We start from the raw sequence: 24,906 nt of genomic DNA on the forward strand, positions 1-24,906 counted from the left end.
TTGGGCAAAAAAAATTGGGCAGAAAATAAGAAATGCCAAATAAGAACCGGAAAAAACATTGGTTGCCTAGCAAACATGTGGTCACTTTTTAACCACCTTTCTTTATCGATAAGGTAAGTTAACAAAAGATATAATAACGGATAATGTACCATGGTAATCTTAATCATAGCAGAGCTAAAAAAAATGCTGTAATCATGTGATCTCTGTTTACAATAATAAACGGCTACCGTAAATATGAAAATGGATTTGATTGGTTATCACATTCACAATTGGTTTTGTATTACGTTACTAGGGAATGTTTTTATAACATTGTGAACAAAGAGATGGCTTTTTATGAAACCAATCATAGAACTCGTGACAATCAATAAAATCAGACGGGGTTGGTCAATTGTTAGAAAAAAACTTTACCATTCAGTGAGGAAAGCCATACAGATTTTTGAAATAAAAGACAAATCAAAAAAAGGCAAGTTTACCAATTTATTATTTTTCTTTTTCTTTCTTTTTCTCTTCGTTTGTTTGTTTGTTTGTCTTTAGTCGTGGCTGTACTTAAACCTGAATATAATTTTTGATACTTTCCAGTCTTACAAGTTTGTGGATAAGTTTAAAAACTTAAGAAAATCTGATGTCTTAAATAATCTTTTGAGCTATGGATATCCAACAAGAAAGTTTAAGCGATTTTCCTATCTTTTTAAAACTCCAAAGCAATACGGAAAGTGAATTATAAACTTAGTTCGTGAGAAGAGTACTAGGTACAAAGTACAGTAATTGTGTTGTCATTATCTCATGACAAATGTTACGTAAGAAAGCAAATCAACACTTATATATGTTTACATTCCAGACAACTTCTTTTATTTGTACTGAATTTTGTTCTATTTTGTTTATACTTAGTCTGTTTGGTCTAAGTTGACGTTGAAAATAAAACAAAAGTACAAACTTATTGTCATTGTTGTTGTCATGACGGGTTATAGAAACTGTAATTATAGGATATTGGAAAATGAAATGGCAAGTTTCAATAAAATAGCGAAAGTTCTGTCAAGTATAGACTTTGATAAGAGAAATCGATACAGAAAGTACAAGAACTGACTCATGCCATCTTATGATAAGCTGTGTGCAATTAAACAAATAAACACTTGAATAGATATAAATTTCAAACAAAAAGTCGCCCTATTTATTGCTTAGAAAAAACGGAGTACCAAAAAACCTTTTTAACCCTCTCAGAGTGGTATGTATTGGCTATTACTCAAAAATACCCCTTATATTTAAAAGAAATTCTTATCTTAAAAACATTAAACTCTTAACACAACTATATTTCGTCAAGGGGAATAATTTTGTTTTGTATTTATTAACCCGACTTCCCGATTTTTTCGGATTTTCTTCGAAAATTAAAAAAGAAAAAATATTTTAAATAACGAGTTTGCCTATCATTAAAAATTAAAGGAATTAAATTTAAAGCAGGTACCACTGCATCCATTTTGTATCAAGTTTAGTCGCACTTAGAAAAGCCTATTAAAAGTTATGGAGGGGAGCAGAGTTAAAACACTGGTACTGTATTTTCACATACGTTCCAAAAAAAATTAGTTGATGACAAAAACGTTGTGTAAGATAGTGTGAAAAATTAAAAAATGATGACTTATTGTCATCTCATGACAATGGTTATGACAAGATGTGTAACTAAATAAATAAACACTTGAACTTATTTGCATTCCAAACTTCTCCTTTCTTAGCATATACGAAGAAAGAGCACGTACTTCTATTGAAAATTGAAAATTTGTATTATATCATTAACGTATATTATTTAATATTATTTTTTATCCCATGTATCAGAAAATTAAAAAAGCTTGAAACCGTAAATGTTTAAATGGCTAGTGTCATTGTGATCAAATAAACATTTGATCACAATGCGTATAATGAATATACGTCATTATATGGTCAAGTAGACGAAAGTGATAGCGATAAGTTGTCAGGGTAACCGAAAAAAAGTAATAGTGATAGATTGTTTTCTTTTAATTACAGAGATTGGGGACTTGGATTCAATCATAAAGAAGCCTAAATAATAGAAGCGAGCGTGCAATGAAAACAATAAGGTAAGTTTTCTGACAGATGAATACAAAATATGTGTGTACTAAAAAAGATTTATTATTTTTGAATTTTACGAAGGAGTGTGTTTACGCTAGATGATTTTACGCATAGACAATATCGTGGTCTAATACACGAAACTAAAAACAAAACATATTCAATTACAGTCATTATGGGCTTTTACGTAAGTAAAGCGATATGAACTTTAAACATATCATGTGGTCAGGCAGACGAAAGTAAAAAGAGTTAAAAATATTATATAAAACAAATAATTAAGCTAACGACCCATCCCAAGCACACTCCTCGGTATGATAATTGTTTATAGGAACATTCGTCTAAAAAGTTAATTTCACAGCACCTAACCTCTCCCATGTTCTGGTTTTATTTAACTTGCATGGGTGCGCACTCTTCTCGCAGTATTCTCTGTGACGATGAAGGTCGGACTGACTTGTGGCATGGTTCCAAATGGTCTGCCGTCTTTCGTTTGTAGATAGATAGTCAAGAAGATTGGGTTGTTTATAAAACTAAAAGTTATACACAAAATACACGCTTCACGGAATATTTGTTTTGCTTTTCATAAACAAAAAAAGATAATATTTTAATAAGAAGGTTGTATTAAAACACTTTGAGATGAAGATTGTGTCAAAAATAAAGAACATGTTAAGGAAATTCTTAGTCAGAATTTCTTCATAGATAATAAAAACAAAATAACGTAGTATAGAACTAACAATAACTTTGAAAATGAATTTCGCAACTGGCATTAAATTATGAAAATGGATTTTGCAACTTTTTCTGAAGAACACAACAAGACATTGAAGGCTGAAATAGTATAAAATAAAGTACATCCCTCCCCAAAAAAAAGTGTAAGCGAACTGCCAATTAATTTGCTCCTGCTATGAATGTAGGAATTCTCATCTTTTTCTCGTGACGCATTCTTGTTAAGTCTAAGATTAGTTTGAAAACAGGATCGATATTTCACTGTTTTCTCCATGTACCAAATTGAAAGCAAAGTTTTGTTTTAAACTGATTCTCAAAATGTAGAAAAGAATTCTCGTCCCTAGGGTCTGTTGCCTATGTCATGGCCGCTAGCGCTTACTTAACGGTCTGGATATCAAACCAGCAAAACCCCCTAAGGACGAAGTTGGTAGAAAAGTAAAGTTAAATTAACTGGAATGTGGCGGGAAAACATCTTAGCTTACTTAACACATTACATAGATGCCTATTTTGTCGGATTTATTTCCACCCTTCAACTGTTGAATTAATCTTCATAAATCCTGGACAAACGACAGGGCAAATTTCAAAACAGCGCATTTTACGTCCAACTTTGATTTGTTATCTAAAAAATAATATTGAAGTACATCATGATAATTATACTCCAAGATCCATTTTCTTACTGTCATTTAGTTTCTTCTGATTAAGTAAGCCTGTAGAGCTTCCAGAAGTAATAAAAAAAAATGCAAACAATAATTTATACTAAGATTCTTATCTTTTTATATATTTAATGAAACTATATGACTATTGATAATCGTTAGGTAGATGAGAATTGCCCACCCCATTTAATTCGTAATTATGCGTGAATTTCTATGACTTCTTAAAATTGTCCAGATTCATCTACTCGCTAAGGAAGTGAAAACTTGCAGTCTTGCTTTATAGTACTAAAAAAAATATAAAAGTTCAGTTAGTAGAACAAAGTTATAAAAAAGGTCTGGAAACGAGGTTGGTAATTAATATAAACAAAACATATACTGAACAGCTCGTTGTCAAGAACCTCTTCCTTTGAGTTTTCTTCCACCGTGAACACAAGAATATTATAATTCGTAGTACTAAATCTCCGGTTTCAAAACTTTCGTTAATCCTTTTTGTGGAGTTGTAATAACAGTTTGACTATCTCTAACCATAGCACTCTAACATAGACATCAGCAAAATTATTTATTTGTATGTATCTAATTTTGTTTTCAATATCAACATAGCAACCACTTTTGTTCCTTTTTTTGTAAATACAATCCACAAAGTTTGTTGCTTTAGCAATCAATTGAGCAAAAATAAATATATATAATGAAAAAATAAGTTTTGAAACAACAATTGGAAAAAGGTATAAACATAACGGAATTGATGCTTGTTTGTTATTGTTTAGCTGGAGTTTAAAACTCTAAATTTGGAAAATTAATAAACAAACGGAGAAGAATAGTAACACGACTATCTCCGTTTTTTCTCGTCAAGAAAATGAAAAAGCAGTTCCATCGTACATTTTCTTTTGCGAATATTTTACTAACCTCGCAAAAAATAAATTCAGCCCTTGTTTAGTCAATAGAACGGTATTTAAGTGCACCTTTGAGGTAAAAACCGGCGTCACCTACCCGTAGTCTATATATTCCTGAAAAGAATCTTGGTATTGCTTTTACTCTAACCTACCGCTTTGACACATCTATGGTTACTGCCATGCTCAGTGATTAATGTCTACTATATAATGACAACATATGCTACAATCAATTACTTTTAGTCATGTTTTCACTTGTACACATAGACGAGTATAGTCCCATGACACCCATCGGACATACTTGACTGCCAAATGTGTGCGTAACATTACTACATCGTTTTCTTTTGCTACTTGCAAACGACATACGAGATCGTTCTCTACTAATACTAGCGAGATTTTATACAAATAAGCAAATGCTACCTTATTTATTAACTTACCAGAACTGTTCATTGCAGCACTTCTTTTATTTACAACTGTGTCAAAATGAGCTACTCCCATGGATTATTAGCAGAACAAGGGCAGTAAGCATCAGTGACTGCTACCTGCTGGTATATTTTCCTGTTCGCGGGCACACAAACACCTTTCGCCGTGTTTCTCGCCCCGAGACATTCACGTAAACAGACGCGTCGCTCAGATCATAGTTCAGTCCTGTAGGACGCAGTTAAAGTTTGTTGTGTTCTAGTTAAAGAATAGCATGAGAAAGAATTTCTTGTGAAAGTTCTAAGCAACTTAGAAGTCATGTGATTAGATTTACGTCGTTTAGAGAGAGAAAATACGCTTACGTAAACACGAAAAGAAATATGATTGGTTATTATTATTACAATACTTTTTATATTACACCATGACTATATAAATAATTTGTTTTATGTTGAACAAAAGAATAATTATATATGTAATCAATGTTGCATGACGATTACCAATAAGACAATATAATATATTTTAGGGTTGGTTTGTCATAAACTTTTAGATTTCAGCGAAGAAAGTTCAACAGCTTTTAACGTCAGCACATTTTTTAAAAAAAGATAAATATATATTTATATACAAATATTTATATATAAAATCTGTTTCACGGGTGAGTTTAGTCAGTTGTTCTCCATCTATTTTGATAAAATCTTATTGACTGATAATTTCGATGTTAAGTCTCCTTGTTTCTTCGAAGTTTCTTTTTTTTTTCAGCCGAACAGCATTTAACGTTGAAAGAATATCAGGACAGGACATATAATTACATATATATATAAAATAAATCTGTTACACTGGTGAGTTTAGTCACTTCTTCATCTTTTTTAGTATTTTTTTTTTTGAAATATTATTGAAGTGATATTTTCGATTTTATACTGCTGTTGTCTGTTTTTCATGTTGTGTTTTTTTGGTTTCCTTATTTCCTTGTCTTTTTATTTTGCTTTCTTGCATTAAGTTTGTTCACTTGCATTTTTGTCATCTATAAAACAGATAGAATGTTGATGTAAGAATTGTCAGTCTGACTCAGGTTTTTCTTAACCTTTTATTTTAAAATTAATCACAGCGATCTAGTAGCAAATGTTCTTAATTTTTTTAATACAGAGACTCATATGTGAGTTTCCTATAAACATGTTTCATATAAAATGAATGCTAATTGAGTAAAATCAACCTCATCCAACAATATTTCTTCTTCTCATAGTCAGGGACAGCAATTAGAGGCCCTTGAACGGTTGAGGTTGACGGTGATGGCTACTAAAAATATAGCTTGCAAAAAAAATTAGAAATGTAACCTTAAATGAGCAATAAAAGTGGAGTTGATGACAAAAACTTTGGTGAAGTATAGAACTTGGCAAGAGAGTGTAAAAAAGTAAAAAATGATGACTCATGTTCTTCTCATGACAAGTTGTGTGTAATTAAATAAATAAATACTTGAAAATGTTTGCATTCCAAAATACACTTTTGTAACAAAAACTCTCCTTCGTTGACGTTTTTAGTACTAATACTTTTAGTACTAATATAAAGGAATTTAATACATATACTACAATGCTTTAAAAACGCTCGGCTGTGTATCTTTAGGGGCGTCCAATTTAGAACTGGAGATGAAGGTTTAAGAAAGAAACTTTTGATAAAATTTTACAATTTTAATTTATCTCTATCATTATATTAAAAGTTAGTGCAGCATTTATCATATCTTATTTCTTCCTTATGTTTAAAGTGGGCTTCATGAATATCATTATTAAACAGCCCCAAACTCGTCCCCAGCGCCTTTTGTTTCTTTTTTTTAATGAACAGACAAAAGTTGCTGGGACGAGTTTGAAACAGCTCTTTAAAGAAAAAGGTGGTTGTCTTAGTAGATGCGCGTTTATTAAAAGAAAATACTGAAAGGACAAAACAATAAATTGAGAAAGAGTTTAAATAAACGTAGCGAGCGTTTATCGAAAGCATTACAGTAGGTTTCTCACAAAAAATTAAAAATAGGGGTGTACTAAAACGATAATTTTTTTTATAATATGGAGGAGTGTGTTTGTGCTAGAAAATATTACATATAAACAATTTCGTGGTCAGATAGACGAAAGTAAAAAGAAGATAATCTTAATTAAAACCATGGATTTTGTTGTTTACGAAAGTAGAGCGATATGAACTTTGGACATATCATCCGAGGTAGACGAAAGTGATAGCGATAGGAGAATGAGAGTAATTAAATAAAAATGGACGTGTATTGATTTATTGACGTCAAATGTTAAAATGGAAATAAATAAAAGACATTAAAATACAATCGTGCATTTCGGCCTTTATGTAAGTTAAGCCAGTTCGACTTCCTAACCTTCTGACTAGGCTCGTCCCCAGGGCATCTTGTATCTTTCTGACATCACTTTTTATTGTTTACTGAAACCTTCTTCGGTGAAGAGACTATTTAAAGCTAGTCCACGGATTTGTTTGCCCTTTTTACACCGCATTGCGTGTGTCTTGCTACTTGCCGTACTATTTTGCGTAACAGACAGACGTAGACGGGTATTAATAATATAGATTAGTCGTGGATGAAGCTATATATTCCATAAGTTTAAGTTTGTAATTATATCTATGCAGAACGACCTTATTTGTAATTAGATATAATCATTAATAATATATAATTGCATGTTATTTTTGTATGTAAGAATATTTCTTTTACAAAAGCGACTATAAAAAACATTCCCCTAAAAACTTCCATTTACATTCTTGATTGGTTAGAACAAATCACGTTACAAAATTAAAGTCATTTCACTTGCTAGGAATTTCATTGTCTGCCAATTTAATCTTACTGGCGGGTTGTGTAACTACAATGAATGTAAATACTTTATCACAAATTTATGTTGGGACATATTCACGTTGCCTATTTTGTTTAAATCTTTTTCATTGAATTAACAAACGTTTTAGGATAAGAAACAACAAATTAAAAAAAATTTCTGCACGTGGTTTCTTCCGCGGGTTTAAAAATTAGTACATTACTACGCTAGTTCTAGTCTGTCTGTAACAAGCAAAGTAGATGTGTTGTTTTTGATTAAAAAAATAGCCGTAGCAACATTTCACATTTGCCAATTTATATTGTTTAAATATCACTTGGGGCATGAAGAAAAAAATCCGGTAAATTCGGACTTGCTATGGATTCCAATTGTTTTGTCAAATGAAGAAATTATCTACAATTAAATCCATGATAAAATGTCTGTTCCGCCTGTAAGTGCAGTTTTGCAGACTTGCTTCATCCGTGCTTCGTCGGCGTTCACCTCCGCATTAGTTAAGAACCGCATGGCTGGATTTCTTGTGTAAGACCTGGTTACCAACGACGAAGGGGTCAGGCAAAAGAGATTCATGTCTACGTAGTTCTTTTAACTAAGTCAGGAATCGGTGAATTAGCTAGGATGGTCAGGTTGGCTATGAATAGGCTTGCTGATGGATAAAAAGTGTTCGACCAAGACGGAAATCTATCGACGTTTTGTCCGATGAACGTTATAAACGAGCTAAGGACATCTCCGAACAAACTGGAAATGTGGCGGGCATTTTGTCTGACGAGTCTCCAAAAATTATTTCGAAGGGTGCCATCGCACGTGTTTTACGCGTATGCCAAGGCATGCGCGTGCGATCGCACGCCTCTTCTGAAAAAGCCTGTTATTTTTAATTTACAATCAAATATTCTCGTCGTCAACTTAATTTGTGTGAGAAAAATCAATTTCAGGTATTTATTCACTTTCTTTGAAGCCAGTATACACCACCATTCGGACCTGGATATTCTCTACGTATCCTAGACACGACACAAGATGGTATCACCCGACGAACACCTTTTCCCAAGTGGTTATGAACAAACCAATAGAATTGGCGGTATGCCGCATATCGATAAGATCTAAAAATATCATCCTCAAAAAAGATTAGAAGCAAGAGTGCTAGCGACTTATTTGTTAGAAACTTCGTCCTTTTTTTTAAGTCTACGGCTTTCCTGATTGTGAAGAGCGACTATCGCTGTCCACAAAGTGTTGTTTAAAATCACAACAGCGTTGAAATCTTCGTGCTTTGTTATACATTTCTTCTCAAAAACACAACAGAAACCTTATACCCAGGCGCTCATTTATAATACAACCAAAAGAAAAATGTGAGGTCAAATTTTATAGGTAGCTTAGCTGGAAGTAATTTATAGTGTCCACCTCGTTACAGCATAAACAGTCAACAGCTATAGGCATCTTTTCGCACTTTTGCACATAGGCACCACTCACTGATCTGGTGTGTCTGCTTCATTGTCATTATAAGAGGGAATTTGTTGTTTGGTATTTGGTCGTTCTGGCTCAAACTGAAATTCAATTATGTTTACATTTCTGTTTGTGAACATGTAAACAAATTCAGTTTAAACTTAAGCTGGATTTCCATCAGTGCGAGTTCTCTTCTGGCTTTTTTGACCCATTGATTTTTTTCGCACTGGTGGAAATTCCAGAGCGACACTTTTTTTTGCTCTTATCGCCCAATTTCAGTGCGATAGTTAGAGCGACAATTATCACAAAGTTTTAATATTTATCGCTCTGAGTTTTCGCCTGAAAGTGCAACTTCAACGAAATATCGAATGTCCTTTTAAAGAAGTTGAATAGATTCTATTGAAGTGTAACTTCAGCACATGCTTACACGTGTTGAGCACAAGAAATAGTTTCATATGTGTTATGAAGCGAGCAGTGTTGTAAAACAAGTGTTATTAAATGGGAAAAACAAATAGGTGCAACTTAAAGGGAAGATGAGTACTTAGCAGAGGCTGTTCGAAATTTTATTATGTCTATACGGCAAAAGTTGCAAAGGAGTATCGAGAAAAAAGATCGAGTGGCAAATGCTTGGGGGAAAGTTGAGGATGTGAAGAGGGTAAAGTTTATCCTTTTTCGTCAGTTCAATGCGCTATATTTTTGCGCTGTTAAACCTTGAGCGTATTCAGCTTATTCTATTACTTAATTGGAAAAAAGGTTTTTATATTCAACTGTTTTAAGGTTAAGCTTTTCAAAGATGGGACAACTTAAAAAAGATACAGCAAGGAAAGGAATAACCTAAAAAGGAAATTTGCATCGGGATCAAGTTTGGCTGACGTTAAATCGTGTGGCAAATTTTAAAGGAATACTCTTTTTTGTCTTGGCTTGATAAGTATTCAAATTAGAGACACAAAATCAAATATAACGGCTCCGGAGGATGAGGAGGATATTGATTCTTATTCGGAGGCGGCGGTTGAAATTATTTAAATAACAAGAATGACCCTACAACAAAATCACCAAGTTTGGCCAAGATGACAACTATTGCCCTCATTGTGCAATTTCACTTCTTAAAGCAGTTGATTATGCACTCCTTTCAATTCTCTTTCTCTATAAATTTGACGAACACGAGAAAATGGCGATTTTCTTCGTCTCTTTTTTTTACTATTAAGGCCACAGCTTCTTCTTTTTTCTGAACTGTCTGCCATCTTGAAATGCGTGTGTTCACATAAGAAAATTTCGCACAAATAATAATTTGAATAATAATTTGAAACTCATTACAGCGTAGAACTCCTGTCGCACTAAAATTTTGTGTAATTTTAGAGCTATAGGAAGTTTCGCTCTAATGGAAACCCACCTTTATGAGAGACAATTTTGGTTGTATTTAAAATACTTTTTTCTTTACTTTTCCATGTAACTAATATCAAGTTTTGATTTTTTACCGGGCAGTACCTTTATAACGCGTAAAAACCTTTTTGAAAAATTTTGCGCAACTTCGGTTTAAATAAGTCTAGTTTTGAATTTATTTTGCTTTATGATCATTTTTTATCATTTACCAGTCAGCTATTTCAGGTTAACTGTCTATAAGTTTTTTTTATCACAAATATTTATATGTGGTTTACTTGCGAAGGTTTATTTTAATCACATGCGTCATCTGTAAAGAGTACTCACCAGACCACAGACATTTGTGTCAACATTCTTTGATCTCTTTAATAAAACCCGTATTCTATTTGTCTGCTTGCGCGCGAGAAAAAAAGTCGTGTTGCGGAAACACGAAATGCGAACAGTATAATAATTATTAAATAGTATTATTGTAGTTTTATTTATTTTTCGAATTTTTATTAGACACCTTTTGAATTCTCTTCAAATTTTGTGTTGGACGTGATAAAAAAGGGAAAGTGAACAGAGATGTCTGCTTTTTGTCGCAAACAGCGCTGGTTAATTAATCAAGTTTTGAATGTAGGTAATCCCCAGTTACCTAGGGTGGAGCAGCTGATGCCAGTTGCCTCTAAAAGATTTCCCTTTTTTAGCCTCACACTCAAAAGTGCAATGTAATGGCTTCGCTAATTTCATAACGGATTGACGGCAGTCTAAAAGGCTTTAACGTCGTGACGTAACGTCGATAAAGTTAACAAATTAGACATAACGGTTTTAGCGGCTTCAAAAGAAAATGAAAACAACCCATTCTTCTTATACACTGTCACCATATTATGATAAAGGATTAAATAAGTAAATTAGTTCTCTCGAAGTGTGCTTATTACTACAAACTAGTCGTTATCTCGTGAAAAAATTCACAAGAATTCATCTGCCAGGAATATCCACGAAAATATTCCCGTCACCATTTGCAGCTACCATTTGACACAGTGAGTATCCTAATATAGACTAGTCGTTAACCCATAAAAAACACACGAGGTGTCCCGTCTTTAAGTTACACGTTACTTTGTGTGCCCGTAACACGATATGTTTTTTGCGACATGCATGCAGAATATGTCTGTTGTTAATTACACTTGTTGGCATTACGTGGAAAATCCAAGAACCACCGGCGATTCAATATAACACCAAATATATTAATCATGTATTTATGATGCCATAATAATAGAATTTCATGACTAACTGTAGCGAATGCTGTGCTGAGATCAATAAGGTTTGATATATCTCTTGACTCAACTGAATGATTGCATGATCATTTGACTGGCCTGCCAAACAGCCAAATGTCTTATTATACTCGCACTTTGTCGGAATTTAAGTTTATGTATATTTTTAAAAGTCTTGGGCTGTTTTCCTTACTGATAACGTTGCGTAAATAGACTGTGGTAACACATGGGTGTTAAACACAATCTGGAGTATTTCCATTCAGACTGAAGAAGTAAAGAGGGGTAGAGTGGAGCAAAATTCGAAAACGGACTTCAAATTCCAATCTTATCTTTTGTTTTTTCGAACCAATCAAAAATCAGTTATACAAAACTTTAACCCGCAAAATTATATCTTAAAAACAAATTGGGACACTGTGAAGTCTTAAGTTGTAAAGAATTCGTTATATAGTCTCTCTTTCTCTAATATTATTGTAAGAGAAAGTAAAAAAATGTGATCTCACATCAGTTTTAAAAAGTTGTGATGAAAAACAAATAAAACAATACGGTAAATTTAAAAATAGCCATTTTACAAATTGTTTATCGGTATACTACAACCTATATGCTGAATAATTAATTTAGTAGTATTAAAACTATAATTTGTTTCGTAGAAACAACGAAAAAACGCACTAATAAACATTATATGTAGAAACAGAAGAAACGTTCTGTTAAGAGCATTTTTGAAGAAAGAACGTCAACGCGGGTGTTTTGTTGTTCTTTTAATTAATTGATCTAATGTTGCTACAGGACACAAAATAACAAATGCAATGTATCTCTATCGACTTTGTTGCGATAGGCGAATTTCCATGAACTTCTAGTAATTTTGTTGATAAACAGTATGAAAAACTTGTATTGATATTTCTTGAATTGAAATTGAAATTATCTTATATATATTATAGTCATGGCAACGGCAGTACCTCCAACAGGATCTTCTCACCACGCATTGATCGCAAACAATGAATATCAAATTAAATTGGTCACGCTTCTCAACGAATGTTGTGACCACTTACGTGAAATTTTTCATGACCCAGCCCGTGGTAATATGCCAAGGGATAAGAAACAATTATATCTGTCATTAAAAAAATATTCGAAAGATTTAAACCATCTGAAAAGAGATCAGCTGGAAATCGTTTTTCCACAAGATAAGGAAACAGATTCGGGATTGTTTGACATCACTATTTTATGTGACGTTCTAATTAATTGTTGTAACGGTATACAAGCACCAATCGGTGGGTGGAGGACCAGAAAACCGCAACCGAATGATTTCAGTGTCGGTGCGGAGATCATTCGAATCAGAAATGAGCGGAATATTGTTATGCATGGAAGAGCAATGACTTCAGCACAATATAATCGGTTATGGAACGCCATAGAAGGTATATTAAGAAGACTCGGATATGACATAACGAAAATTAGAGATTTGAAGTCTGGTTGTTTAAAAGACTTGGACTTATTTAAGATTGAAATTATGAAAGCAGTTACTGAAATTTTAAATTTCAATGTTAACAAAAACCAAGACAATATAAAACAAAATCAAGGTGACATTAAAGCAAATAAAGACAGTATTCAGCAAAACGAAGATGGTATTACACAAAATCAAGGTGACATTAAAGCAAATAAAGACAATATTCAGCAAAACGAAGATGGTATTACACAAAATCAAGATGACATCAAAGCAAATAAAGATAATATTCAGCAAAACGAAGATGGTATTAAACAAAATCAAGATGACATCAAAGCAAATGAAGACAATATTCAGCAAAACAAAGGTGGTATTAAACAAAATCAAGGTGACATCAAAGCAAATAAAGACAATATTCAGCGAAACGAAGATGGTATTACACAAAATCAAGATGGCATCAAAGCAAATGAAGACAATATTCAGCAAAACAAAGGTGGTATTACACAAAATCAAGATGACATCAAAGCAAATAAAGACAGTATTCAGCAAAACGAAGATGGTATTAAAGAGAATAAAGAGAATTATAATCGATTAGCAGCCGAAGTGGAAATAGTAAAGCAAACTATTTCTTCATCATCATGTGATCAGAAGAGTTCTCAGTTGAAAGAAACTATAAAAGAACAACCCAGGTGTGTAATTCTTTTTCTATGTTGTTCCATCATTAAATTGATTCTGTCAACTCAACATAAAAGGCAAATATGGAAAAGTAAATAAATTACCATTCAATTAAATTCCACTTTATATTTGTGTAACTAAATCACTTTTGTGTAATGATTTCAATGCCCAGCGTGTCAAGTTAGTAGAGTCATCAGCAATAAGAGTCCAGGAGATTGAAATTATGACAGCAGCGATTGAAATACAAAAATGTAAAGTAAATAAAAACAAAGACAACATTAAGTAAAATCTAAATAACTTAAAGAATGGACTTATTTATATTCAAGTTGATGTAAAAAAAAAAAAAACGGAGTTAGGAACATTCAAAATGATTATGAAAGATTGAAAGACGGAATGGGAACAGTAAAGTCCTTTGTTGTCATCGTGTTGTTCAAAAACTTGTCATTTAAACACTATTGATTTAGAAAGAAATTACGGTTCTATTCTAATTTATATTTTAATCCTTATTTTAGTTATATGCTACTAAAAAATTTTCAAGGAGATTTTGTAATAAAATTTGATGATGACTGCTTCAACTGGTCTGCACAAAGTATACAAACTATTATTACTAAAAATTTTACAAGACAATCAAAAGAACTTAATTTCGGCGACGATTATTTTGTAGAAGAAAAAGAAGGAAAACTATTACTGCTTATTTACAATCACAAATCTATCAATGCTGAATCTATCAATGGGTTATCCATTACGTTAGTTGACAGTGAAAGTAAAACTCATTTGATTTCAATTGAAGGTGAGTAAGTTTAGATGACGTATTCTATCCAGAAAAAGTTCAAGGCGCTATTTTTCTTCGAAAAAAATAAATAAGGAGTTGGAACAATGAAAATAAAAATAGAACACAAAAAATACATTACTAACTAATGTGGATGTGCACAAGGGCAGAGCACAAGTAAAACAAGTTTGGAAAGCTATATTTACAAGCAAATGTAAGGGTTTATTTAAAATATTATTCGAACCATGAAAAACATTGTCAAGATTTTGTTAGAATAGCAATCATTTTAACGATGCAAGCCACTTATCTCGACAAAAGTTTTACTTTGGCTATGCGAACGCAAAAATATATAAAAATTATTGCAAAGATTCTTAAAAAATAACGTTTTGTATTCTACACCAAAACTTTGACGACTCTAGCGCGTTGTTTTGTACATTACTTTGGATTAAAATTGGTTGTGTAGAAATGTTGCAAACTAAAATAACTTTTTTAATTAGATATTAAATTGGTTCAAGCGCATATGTGTGAAACCAGCCATTTTGATGTAACAACGCACAACAGTAGAAGAATATCTGAACAGATAAAATGCATTGTAGGAGCAGAAAGAGAAGAAGCAGATATTGAATTTATATGTGGTGGTAGCCTGCAAACAATGGAACCTAAGGAGTACGAAGCATTTGAAAGAGATTACATCCAGCGTTATTTCACCGTCAATGGTAAATGCATGGAAGAACCACTCCAATTTCCACCTCCAATGCAAAACGTCACACATTCCTTATTCGCACAAAAGATAAAGGATGTTATAATCAAATTACAACATTTGTTTACAATATTTACGCATTATAACACGAAGGAACATATTCGATTTCTAAAACTGGATAAAGAATTTTCTTTGAGTTTGGAAAGCACAATTACTGATAACAAAAGAATTCTACTTGTGTTGCCAAATTATATCGTCAACATTAGATACACAGAAACAACCGACGCAGTTAGAATACAAGATGAAGTCAAAGCGGGCGAAGAGGACTTGAAGGAGCTATCTATCATCACTAAAAAATATCTTAAAAATGGTCACCTGAAAATGGTTAATGTTGTAGCTGCACCACATTTCAAAGATATCGAAAATATCCACCTTTGTGTAGACTGCAACCTACTCTCCAAGAAAACTTTGGCTGAGGATAGAAATATGATGAAGTTCTTTTCAAATATTTTGCAAAGCTCACAAGCACAAAATAAAGTTCAGGATAACAAGGAACGGTATATCAACATAGCCGGTAAAGTCATGTGTTTTATGGCTACAAGAAAAGCACTCTATTCTGTTCCTTCACTCAGTAAAAACGTCCACGAACAAATAAGCTCGTTAATACTTTCTCCACAGCAACTCCGTCATTTATACAACAACTCTTTAAAAAAAATTATAATCGGTCCCTTAGGCAGTGGTAAGACAGTGCTAGCTTTAGCACATTTGGAAATTGCTTACGAGCGCTCTGAGAATAGATCGATCATATACTACGTAGTTTGGGACGGCAACACATTGCTGAAACGGGATATTGTCAATCATACTAAAAGATTTAATTACAAAGCCGCTGTCGAAGTTGTTGTAAAGGATAATGTCGAGTTAGCTCAGGATTTGAAAATGAATGAAGTGCCAACACCATACCAGTTAATAGAGTCATTGGTTAAGAAACATGTTGACCAAAACCTGCATCTAATAATTGATGAATTAAATGGAGAGTTATTGAACAAGGAAGAATCATCTTTGCTTAAACACTATCTGGAGACTGAAGGAAAATTAAATAACTCCTTCATCATTTTTTTCCCACAATCCATTGAGAAACATAGAACATTAATTTCACACCAAAAAGTCACAATACATGACAAGTACAAGTATGAAGAAACAGGAATGAAAGTATTAAAACTTAACAGAGCAATGAGAACAACCCGGATAATCTTTCAGTTTTTAAAGGCTTTTGAAAATGAAGTAGAACAAGACAAGGTAACAATTAAGCTTCCCGATCAGGAATCAAAAGATGCAATATCCACCAAAACAAAAATCGAAAAAAAAAAGAATCTCCTTTCCAAATTTTGGCAACAACTAAAACAACCACAACAACAACGGCGACAACAGCAGCAGCAGCCGCAGCAACCACCACCACCACCACAACAACAAGAACAAGGACAAACTACCAGTAGCAATGCCACGCCGATAATAAAAGGAGAAGAAGAAGTATTTAAAACACCGGTTGATATTGATGTCGTTGCAGCTTCAATACAAGATGGGGATCTTTCGGGTAATGTTAGAATTGATACTTCATTAAAATTCAATACAGCGTATTCAATCGGTCATAATATCGAAGGAACAAAACCGTTATTGATACATCCGGCAAATACTCCAACAACAGACAAAGAGCTTATACCAATGTTAGCGCTTGTTTTACAAGATGTATGTTTACATCATGCCACTAAACGTTTGTTCATATATAACACATTCCCTCAAAAGGATATTTTTTACAGATTACTAAAACTGTTAAAAATTGATTTTCTTCACTACGACAAGTACACTGACTGGAAAGTTTTAAATTGTGATGATATCATAGTTAAAAATCCCTTGCAGAGTCAAAATTATAACCTGCTCACTACTATTGAGGGAAGTCGTGGAGTTGAAGCAGCCGAATGCATCTGTATAATTAAAAGCAATGATTGCAAGTTAAAACATTTGACGTTAGAAGCAATGTCCAGAGCGACACAAAATCTGGTCCTTGTTTCAGCGTCCAACGTCTACCAATCGGATACAGTAAAATCATCAACTGGTCATATCATCAGTAAACTGTTAACTGAACATTTGGTTGAATACAATGTAGAAGTCTCAAACGATGAAGATACAGAAATACCGTTCACAAAGTCTATGAAAAGTAACAATAAAATAGTTTTTAACATAAAACCACAATATTGGAAATTCAAAAAAATGATAAAAGATTTGGAACATGTTGGTTTTCAGGCAACGGATGAACGCCTAAATGCGCATGAGATCGTTAGGAAAAAGTAAGTAAAATTTTTAAACAATAGAGAACAAATTCTCTTTTGAATAGTTCTCAAAGGAGAGATGAGTGTGATCATTCACAATCCTCTCTCCTTTCTTTTGTGAAATTTGTTCTAGAGAGGCAAAAAAATCACGACATGTGTATCAGGGCCTATTCTGTACTTAATAAAAACATTGTAGGAGTTTTCTGATGTTAAAAATGTTAACCTGCTGCTAAGCATGAAAATAACAAAAAATTATTAGACAAAATTTTGATCATCTTTTAATTTACTTTATTAAGTAAAAGTCATTAGTTTTGTTAAAAAATATGATATAAATGCAATATTAATAATTTTAGCCTTTATCCTCCTGGAAAAGTGAGCAATATAATTTGCTCATATTTTTCAAGTACATCATGTATATTGAGATGGCAACAGGACGCTGATAAGTACACCGTTAGTAGACAAGAAAGTAATAGTTTAACCTGGAATAACTTAGCAAATGACATTTCTTGCAATCAATACATCGTTGATGACATGGAAATTGGTAAATCGTGCAAGTTTTGTGTAGTTGCTAAAAATCATCTTGGTGTATCTGATGACAGCATTGTGTCTTATCGTCACAAGTAAGATTATATTCAAGTCCTATTTAAAACATTTTGTAGCCATGTGTTGAGAAGTATGTCATTCTTGAGAAATATTAAAACATGCTCAATTTTTTTAGACTTCCAAACGTTAAGGGTGTCAGATTTAAAGGTAAGAGAAATAGTTATCGTTATCAGCATATTTTTAGGCAAGAAAATCACCACGAGACTCTTTGTCAAAATTAAAAGACATATAAAAAACATTAGTGTGAAAAAATAGGCAGAAATAATTTCAGGAGTGTTGACTAATTGTGTGGTTTGGAGAAAGTAATATTTATTTTAAAAATTTCGTTAAAACTAGATGTTAAAAATCATGAAAATTTATAATTATTGCTTATTTAATGTCGCTACCCATATTAAAAGAATAAAATGATTCTGATTTTTTGTTAAACATTTAATTTGTTTCAAAGTACATTTATGTTTACTTTTATGTTTACTGTACTTATACCATGGGACACGCAAAGTAAATTTAATGGCACTATTGTCTGAAACGAGTTTAGTCCTAGAACCTTTTAAGAAAAAATTTTTCGCTACTTTTTTTCATCTAGTGTTGCTTTTAAAACAGACCTTTACCAAAAACGTAAGAGGTTATTAGACGTTATTGACTTTTTTATAAAATTTTAACAACGTTTTGCTTTTTGGTCATATGACATTAAGTAAGAAAAACTGAGTGTTATCAAGTTGAAATAAAGCTACTTTGCATATTCGTAATATATTTTTTAAAAGTGGGTTTCGCAGTACCAAAACACCAGAGCCGTTAAAATGTGGCGCGCTGCTGTTGCTGTTGTGTCATAGACCAAACTAAACTCGCTTAGTTTCTGTCATGATAATTTTTATATTATTTTATGACAATGACTAAACAAATAATAGATAATAATAGGTATAAAATATTTTGAGAATGGAAAGTAACTCTGATCGACCACTTAAACTTGACATTTTCCTAAAATCTCTTATAAATTGCTGACATTTCGTATATATGAAGTTTATTTTTTCGATGAAGAAAATTATTAGTTTCAAGTTTTCCCAATTTCCTTATCAGGGAATGGGAACTTGTAAAATATTTAAAAATGAGATACGATAATGTAAGTTATCGATTACATCATTGGAACGCTCCGATAAAAGTAGATAAATCTTTTTTAATAGCCCAATTTGGGTGCAAAAATGATACAAATAGGATGCAATTTTCCTAATAACCCTAGTTTCCTAATAACTCAAGTCTATTTTTTTATCTTTACTGAAGTAAATTCTATTTAATTTTTAACAGCTATCAGATCGCAGTAAACACTTTTTTATTCTTCAATATTTTTATGGCTAATACACAGCTTAAACAACACAAAGCAATAAAATTCTGTTTCGTATGAAAAAATGCATACCGGATTTCCCGCATATAACCCCATTTCATATAAGCCGCAGCTATTTAAGATAACAGAAAACCGAACAACATTAGATCACGCATCCCTTCGTATAAACCATATTTTGCGATAAGAAAAAACCAATCAGTGTGTTTTTCTTTGTTATACAAGAATACATGACAAGAAAATATAAAACTTATCCCACATAATAATTTCGTACGAATTTCGTAAAAATCGATAATTCAACTTGGCCTGTTACAGAAGGGTGTCAATAAAAGTGATACGAAACCTCACTTGGTATTAATAAAGTATATTTTCCATATTTTCCATATTAACCCATACTTTTCATCATTGTCGATAGAAGAAATTTTGTTCAAATATTGCCATTAATTTTATTATCTCGTGGTTGCTCGATTTATTCAAATCATATATTTAGCACAAATTATTAATAATTTAAAAGTAAATAAGAGCAATTCCCTAAAATTCAATTCCCCCTCACAGCAAACTCGTCATTACAATCAAGCCATGAGCACAAAGCTGGCGTGGTTAACATCCTAAATATTATTTGTTCGGGTGAGTGAGGTCATTTGCGCCTAAAACAAAAGATTTCCCTATATTGATCACGTGAGCGAAGAACAATAGAATTAACCAATCAAAGAGCGCAGTCAGTATTATGATGCCAGAAAAATCGTGTGAGACCCAGCGTAATTTAGGGTGAAACACCTTAAGTAAAATTAAATAAAAATCTCCTGGCTGAGTGTAGTTTATATTTTTCGTAAATTTCAAAGACACGGTATGTGGTGTAAAATTCTTTAATTAAGCCTGTTTATAATTTTTTATCTAACGTAATGGCACACAAATTTGGAACAAGGGATTTCTATAGATATCCAAGATAAAATTTTATTTTGAAACTCAGATGCAAACTTCGGAAAAGAAGATTGTACTTTGCGTGTCACTACCGGACAACTCAACACGTGTATGCAAAGGGAGAACGTCCTTTTGAGACCTACCTTGACCGACAAACCGAATTGGGCGGCAAATTAGCAGCGAAATATTTTTTTGATTTTAACGGGAAACAAAAAACGTTTGGCGAATTTAAGATACTGTATTTAAGCGGTCTTGTGGGTATTAAAAACAAGACAATTATTTTGAATTCTTGAAAGTAATGTGTTTTTTTTAAGAATAAACACTGAATATTGCAGTCTGATTAGTTAAAAGTTTACATCAAAATATTTCGCCGCTAAATAGTAGGAACTGTTTCTACTTTAAACCGAAGCGAATTTTTCCAAGCACAATCAAAACAAACAAGAAACCGCGGTCGGTTTAAAATCATACTTATCGAAAAGACATTTCATTGTAAACGTTCCGACCAAGAATAGAAGAATTATCGCTAGTATACCAATCTGGACATTAGTGGAGAAAATAATTAGCTACTGTATCCAGTTGCATCGGTTGCATGTGCATGTAAATTCTGCATTAGGAGGTGAATAATTTAACTCGCATCAAATTGTTCATAAAAATAATTAAGTTAGGTTTTAAGTTAGTTACAATATAGTAATGAATAACTTCTTTTTTAAGTTGCTCATAATTGAAAATTCTTCCTAATAGAAATCATGAGAAAAAACACAATTACAAGCAAATCAACAAGTCATTTCATGGTAAAATTTAAGTCGGTTAGTTTTGTTTTACCAATAGCCTGAAGCTGTTCTCATTTTATTTTCAATTTTTGCAATACCTAAGTCTCATGTTCTTTAAAAATTGTTCTTATAAAGAAACCCGCGCAGTTTTAACCCATCGCGTGTCAGAGAAACATCTTTGAAATATTCGTGCAGACGAAATCGAATATATTGAGTACAGTCGTTCTATTTTTATCACTATATCATACTCAACCAAAACGAATATGTTTCATTCAACAAATAATGTTGATAGAAACTGGTCGTGTGAGGTGAGAGAAATTTTAATTTTGATAAAAGCAGCAGCTAGTTTTTATTATACATTATTTTTACAATTTTTACTGAAAAAACTAAGAAACTCTTTTTGCGTGCTTGAGATTATTTTCTACCTTTATCCTGCACTTTTCTCCATACAATCTGAAGAAAGCGTTATTTGTTCATTTGTTAGGTAAGCACAAGGAGTGCAAAATAAAAAGTAGAAGTTCAGTATTAATATTTAGTGAAGTTTTTTCTTTGTTCGTAAGAAACTAAATAAAGTCATGGAATAAGCATACTAGCCAGCCTCGGTTTTAGGGATTCATCGCCGTCTTCCCACATGCCATATAGATAAAAAATCCCTGGAATCGAGAGTGCTAGACTAGGCAATATTGATATTTGGTAAAGTTTCTCTTTTGTTCTTAAGAAGCCAAATAGAGTCATGGAATAAGCATACTAGCCACCCTCGTTATCAGAGATTTTTGCCTTTTCGCTATAAAACATCCCTGGGGACGAGAGTGCTACACTAGGCAATATTAATATTTGGTACATTTTTCCCCTTGTTTTGAAAAAGGCTAAATAAGTCATGAAATAAACAGCTAGCCATCCTATTCTCCAGGGATCTTTACCTTTACGTTCTTTTCCCGCATAAGAAATAGATAAAAAATCCTCGGGGACGAAAGTGCTAGACTAGGTTGGTTTATAAAAACGCATTATGTTATCGTAGTAATTGTAGGAATACCTATATTTACTTCCGAGATTTCTATTAAAAATGTCATGTGAAATTATTTTAACAGGCGAAAAATTTTAGGGTCTCGACTTTAACTGAAACATTTCCGTGGTTCATACAAGTAAAACAATTTCCTCCTGATGCAAATTATCCTATACATGATGACGTCAACATATTTACTTGAATAAAAATAAATTATTACTATACTTTTTGTTTCTGCGTTTTCACAATTACTTTTTTTATGTTTAATACATTATAAAATGTTTTACAATAAAAAAAAGTATTTAATGATGTCATAAGTTTTTCGTTATCATGTTTCATTAATTTATATTTTTTATTAATTTATTTTTTTATTTTTAGATTTCGTAGAAATTATTAAATCTAACGATATCAACAAATTGAAAAAATTACTATCCATTCATCCAAACATCGTTCACATGAGAGGTGCAAATGAAAACACACCATTGTTGTGGACAGTATTGAACACCAACAATACATCAATGGTGGAAATTCTCATCTCATATGGGAGTGATGTTTGGGCGGAAGATATATTGAAACGAAACAGTTATCATTGGGCTGCATATTATGATCGTCACACAATATTAGATATGTTGTGTCAACATGATGTAACAAACATCAACCGTGTAGATGTTTACAACCGCACACCATTACATTGGGCTGCAAAGTATAGTCACATCTCATGTGTTGATGTTTTGTTACGTTATGAAAATATTGATGTGACGATCGAAGATATACATGGAAGAACAGCTTATGATGATGCTGCAAGATGGAATGAACAAAACCGGGAAATAATAAGACGAAAAATAAAAGATTACGAAGTAAGTTATTAAGTTGATTTAATAAATTAGAAAGGAGAATAAATTTGTAATTAGTTTTTATTTGATAATAAAAAGGATTAAATAAATGTTTAAATAAATATTTAGGTATGGAATATTTTTATTTTTTTAAATATTGGTGTGAAGAAATTAAAAGTTAATAAATTAGAAAGAAGAATGAATTTGTAATTTATTTTAATTTGATAATAATGAGGATAAATGAAAGTTAAAAAACGAATGTAATGATTCGCAATAATAAAATGATGGATGATTTTTATTTGAGTGAAGTAAACTAATTAACAAATTGAAGGATATAATGAATTCAAATTTAAGAAACTTAAGAATAAAATGTTGAATGTCAAAAATATTTATAACAAATTGGATAAAATGAATAAAATACTTAAGAATAAAATGTTGAGGTTGTCAAGTAGATTATTGTGACAATCCAAAGTAGAAAGTATTTTTAATAAAAAATAGTGAATAATTATAGCTGTTAATAATTCTGATAGCATTAATTTTTATGTATGTAAAAATAATGAGAGGAGATACTGTAATAAAGAAAAGATAAGTATATATTATAACGAAATTAAAAATAATAAATTTTATAAGAGAAAAAGAAGAAGTAAAAATACAATTTCGAACCCAGACTGTTTTTTATTTTATATCTTCTGAAATTGAATGTTATTATTGTTAGCATGAATTAAACATTATAGATGTGAAAATATTTAAAATAAAAGATATTTAAAACATTTAAAATAAGAATGACACGATGTTAAACTTTTTTTTCGTAATCCGAAATTATTTTATTTTTTGCATAACGATTGTACAAATTTCGCGTTATAAAAGGATTTTATGAACAAATTGACAGATTGTCTCTCATTTAGAAGACATGGCCATGACGATGGCTGTTCTAATACTTAGGTAGCTATACTTTGAAATAACAAATCTTTTTATCTTTCAGGACATGACGAAGTGAATATTTCAAATGATTTTGTTTTGAAAAACAACAATCAGTTTGTGAGGTGAGACGGTACTTTATACAATTGGATATATTTCTCTTTTGTTATTTCTATTTTTAACTTTCTCTCATGAAATTTATTTATTTTTTAGATGAGGAACGAGTTATTTTTTAGTTTTATTTTATATTGTAATAAATTTATTTGTAGTAAAACGTACTGAAAATTTTTCTGTTCGATTTTTATCAAGCCTGGTTTCGTTTATATTTCATTCAGGAAGCGACACATGTCAAAGGTCACGTGTTTTTTTAACTGTCTGAAACTTGCCGCATGGTGCAATGTAAATCTTATTACAAACATCAACTGATATACTTTCTCAACCTCGTCCCCAAGTCTTGTTAGGCCTTTTATTTTTGAAGGCCTGAACAAGGCCCTGGCCCTGGCTGGTCACGTGACGACAGAATACCCACGTATAGTGGGTATTTTGAAAATAATTATTTGTCTCGCTCTTCCAAAATATACACAAGCAGTCGAGAAAAAAATAAAAGAACTGACAGAATTATTTAGAATGGTTAAAATAATATTAATAAGAAAAAAATATATATATATTTTAATATAAATATTTTTATCTAAATATTTTTATATAAATATTTTTTACATTGTGAAATCCAGATTGACGTCATCTCCTAGATGGTAAAAGAAACCCCATGAACATGTTGCCACAAAACTCATAAAACATTTTTGTGAATAATTATAAAATTAATGTCTGGGACAAATAGAAGTAGTGCCAAAAAGCATTCTTTCTTTTCAGCCTCCCAACAGGTAAGAATCAACGAGTTGCGTGAACCATCCTCGTCCCCAGGATTTGTTGCCTGATAAGTCAAATCCGCTAGCGCTCGGGCTACATCTCAATAAGGCAAGAACCCCTGG

General features: G+C 32.0%; 1 protein-coding gene and 1 long non-coding RNA gene across 4 annotated transcripts; one reads left to right on the forward strand and one right to left on the reverse strand.

The window, feature by feature from the left end:
- Nucleotides 1-1,677: 1,677 nt before the first annotated feature.
- LOC130629692 (uncharacterized) lies at nucleotides 1,678-24,493 on the forward strand. Of its 3 annotated transcripts, none has more exons than XM_057443000.1 (10): nucleotides 1,678-2,084; nucleotides 5,510-5,589; nucleotides 12,569-13,757; nucleotides 14,256-14,533; nucleotides 15,010-17,554; nucleotides 17,890-18,156; nucleotides 18,255-18,286; nucleotides 22,545-23,023; nucleotides 23,982-24,042; nucleotides 24,131-24,493. In XM_057443000.1, exons 3-9 carry the CDS (start codon nucleotides 12,571-12,573, stop codon nucleotides 23,994-23,996), a joined length of 4,803 nt encoding a protein of 1,600 aa, XP_057298983.1. In that variant the 5' UTR covers nucleotides 1,678-2,084; nucleotides 5,510-5,589; nucleotides 12,569-12,570; the 3' UTR covers nucleotides 23,997-24,042; nucleotides 24,131-24,493. The 3 variants fall into 3 exon arrangements, with proteins under 3 accessions (XP_057298983.1, XP_057298984.1, XP_057298982.1); XM_057442999.1 differs by lacking the exon at nucleotides 1,678-2,084 and adding an exon at nucleotides 5,277-5,405; XM_057443001.1 differs by lacking the exon at nucleotides 5,510-5,589.
- Nucleotides 2,051-5,082, reverse strand: LOC130629696 (uncharacterized). Its single transcript, XR_008982008.1, has 2 exons — nucleotides 3,628-5,082; nucleotides 2,051-3,412 (listed from the first exon to the last, which is right to left on the reverse strand). It is a non-coding gene; the product is annotated as an uncharacterized LOC130629696 (long non-coding RNA).
- Nucleotides 24,494-24,906: the final 413 nt, after the last annotated feature.

The sequence above is a fragment of the Hydractinia symbiolongicarpus genome, chromosome 2 (genome assembly GCF_029227915.1).
Source record: "Hydractinia symbiolongicarpus strain clone_291-10 chromosome 2, HSymV2.1, whole genome shotgun sequence".
Classification (NCBI taxonomy): Eukaryota; Metazoa; Cnidaria; class Hydrozoa; order Anthoathecata; family Hydractiniidae; genus Hydractinia; species Hydractinia symbiolongicarpus.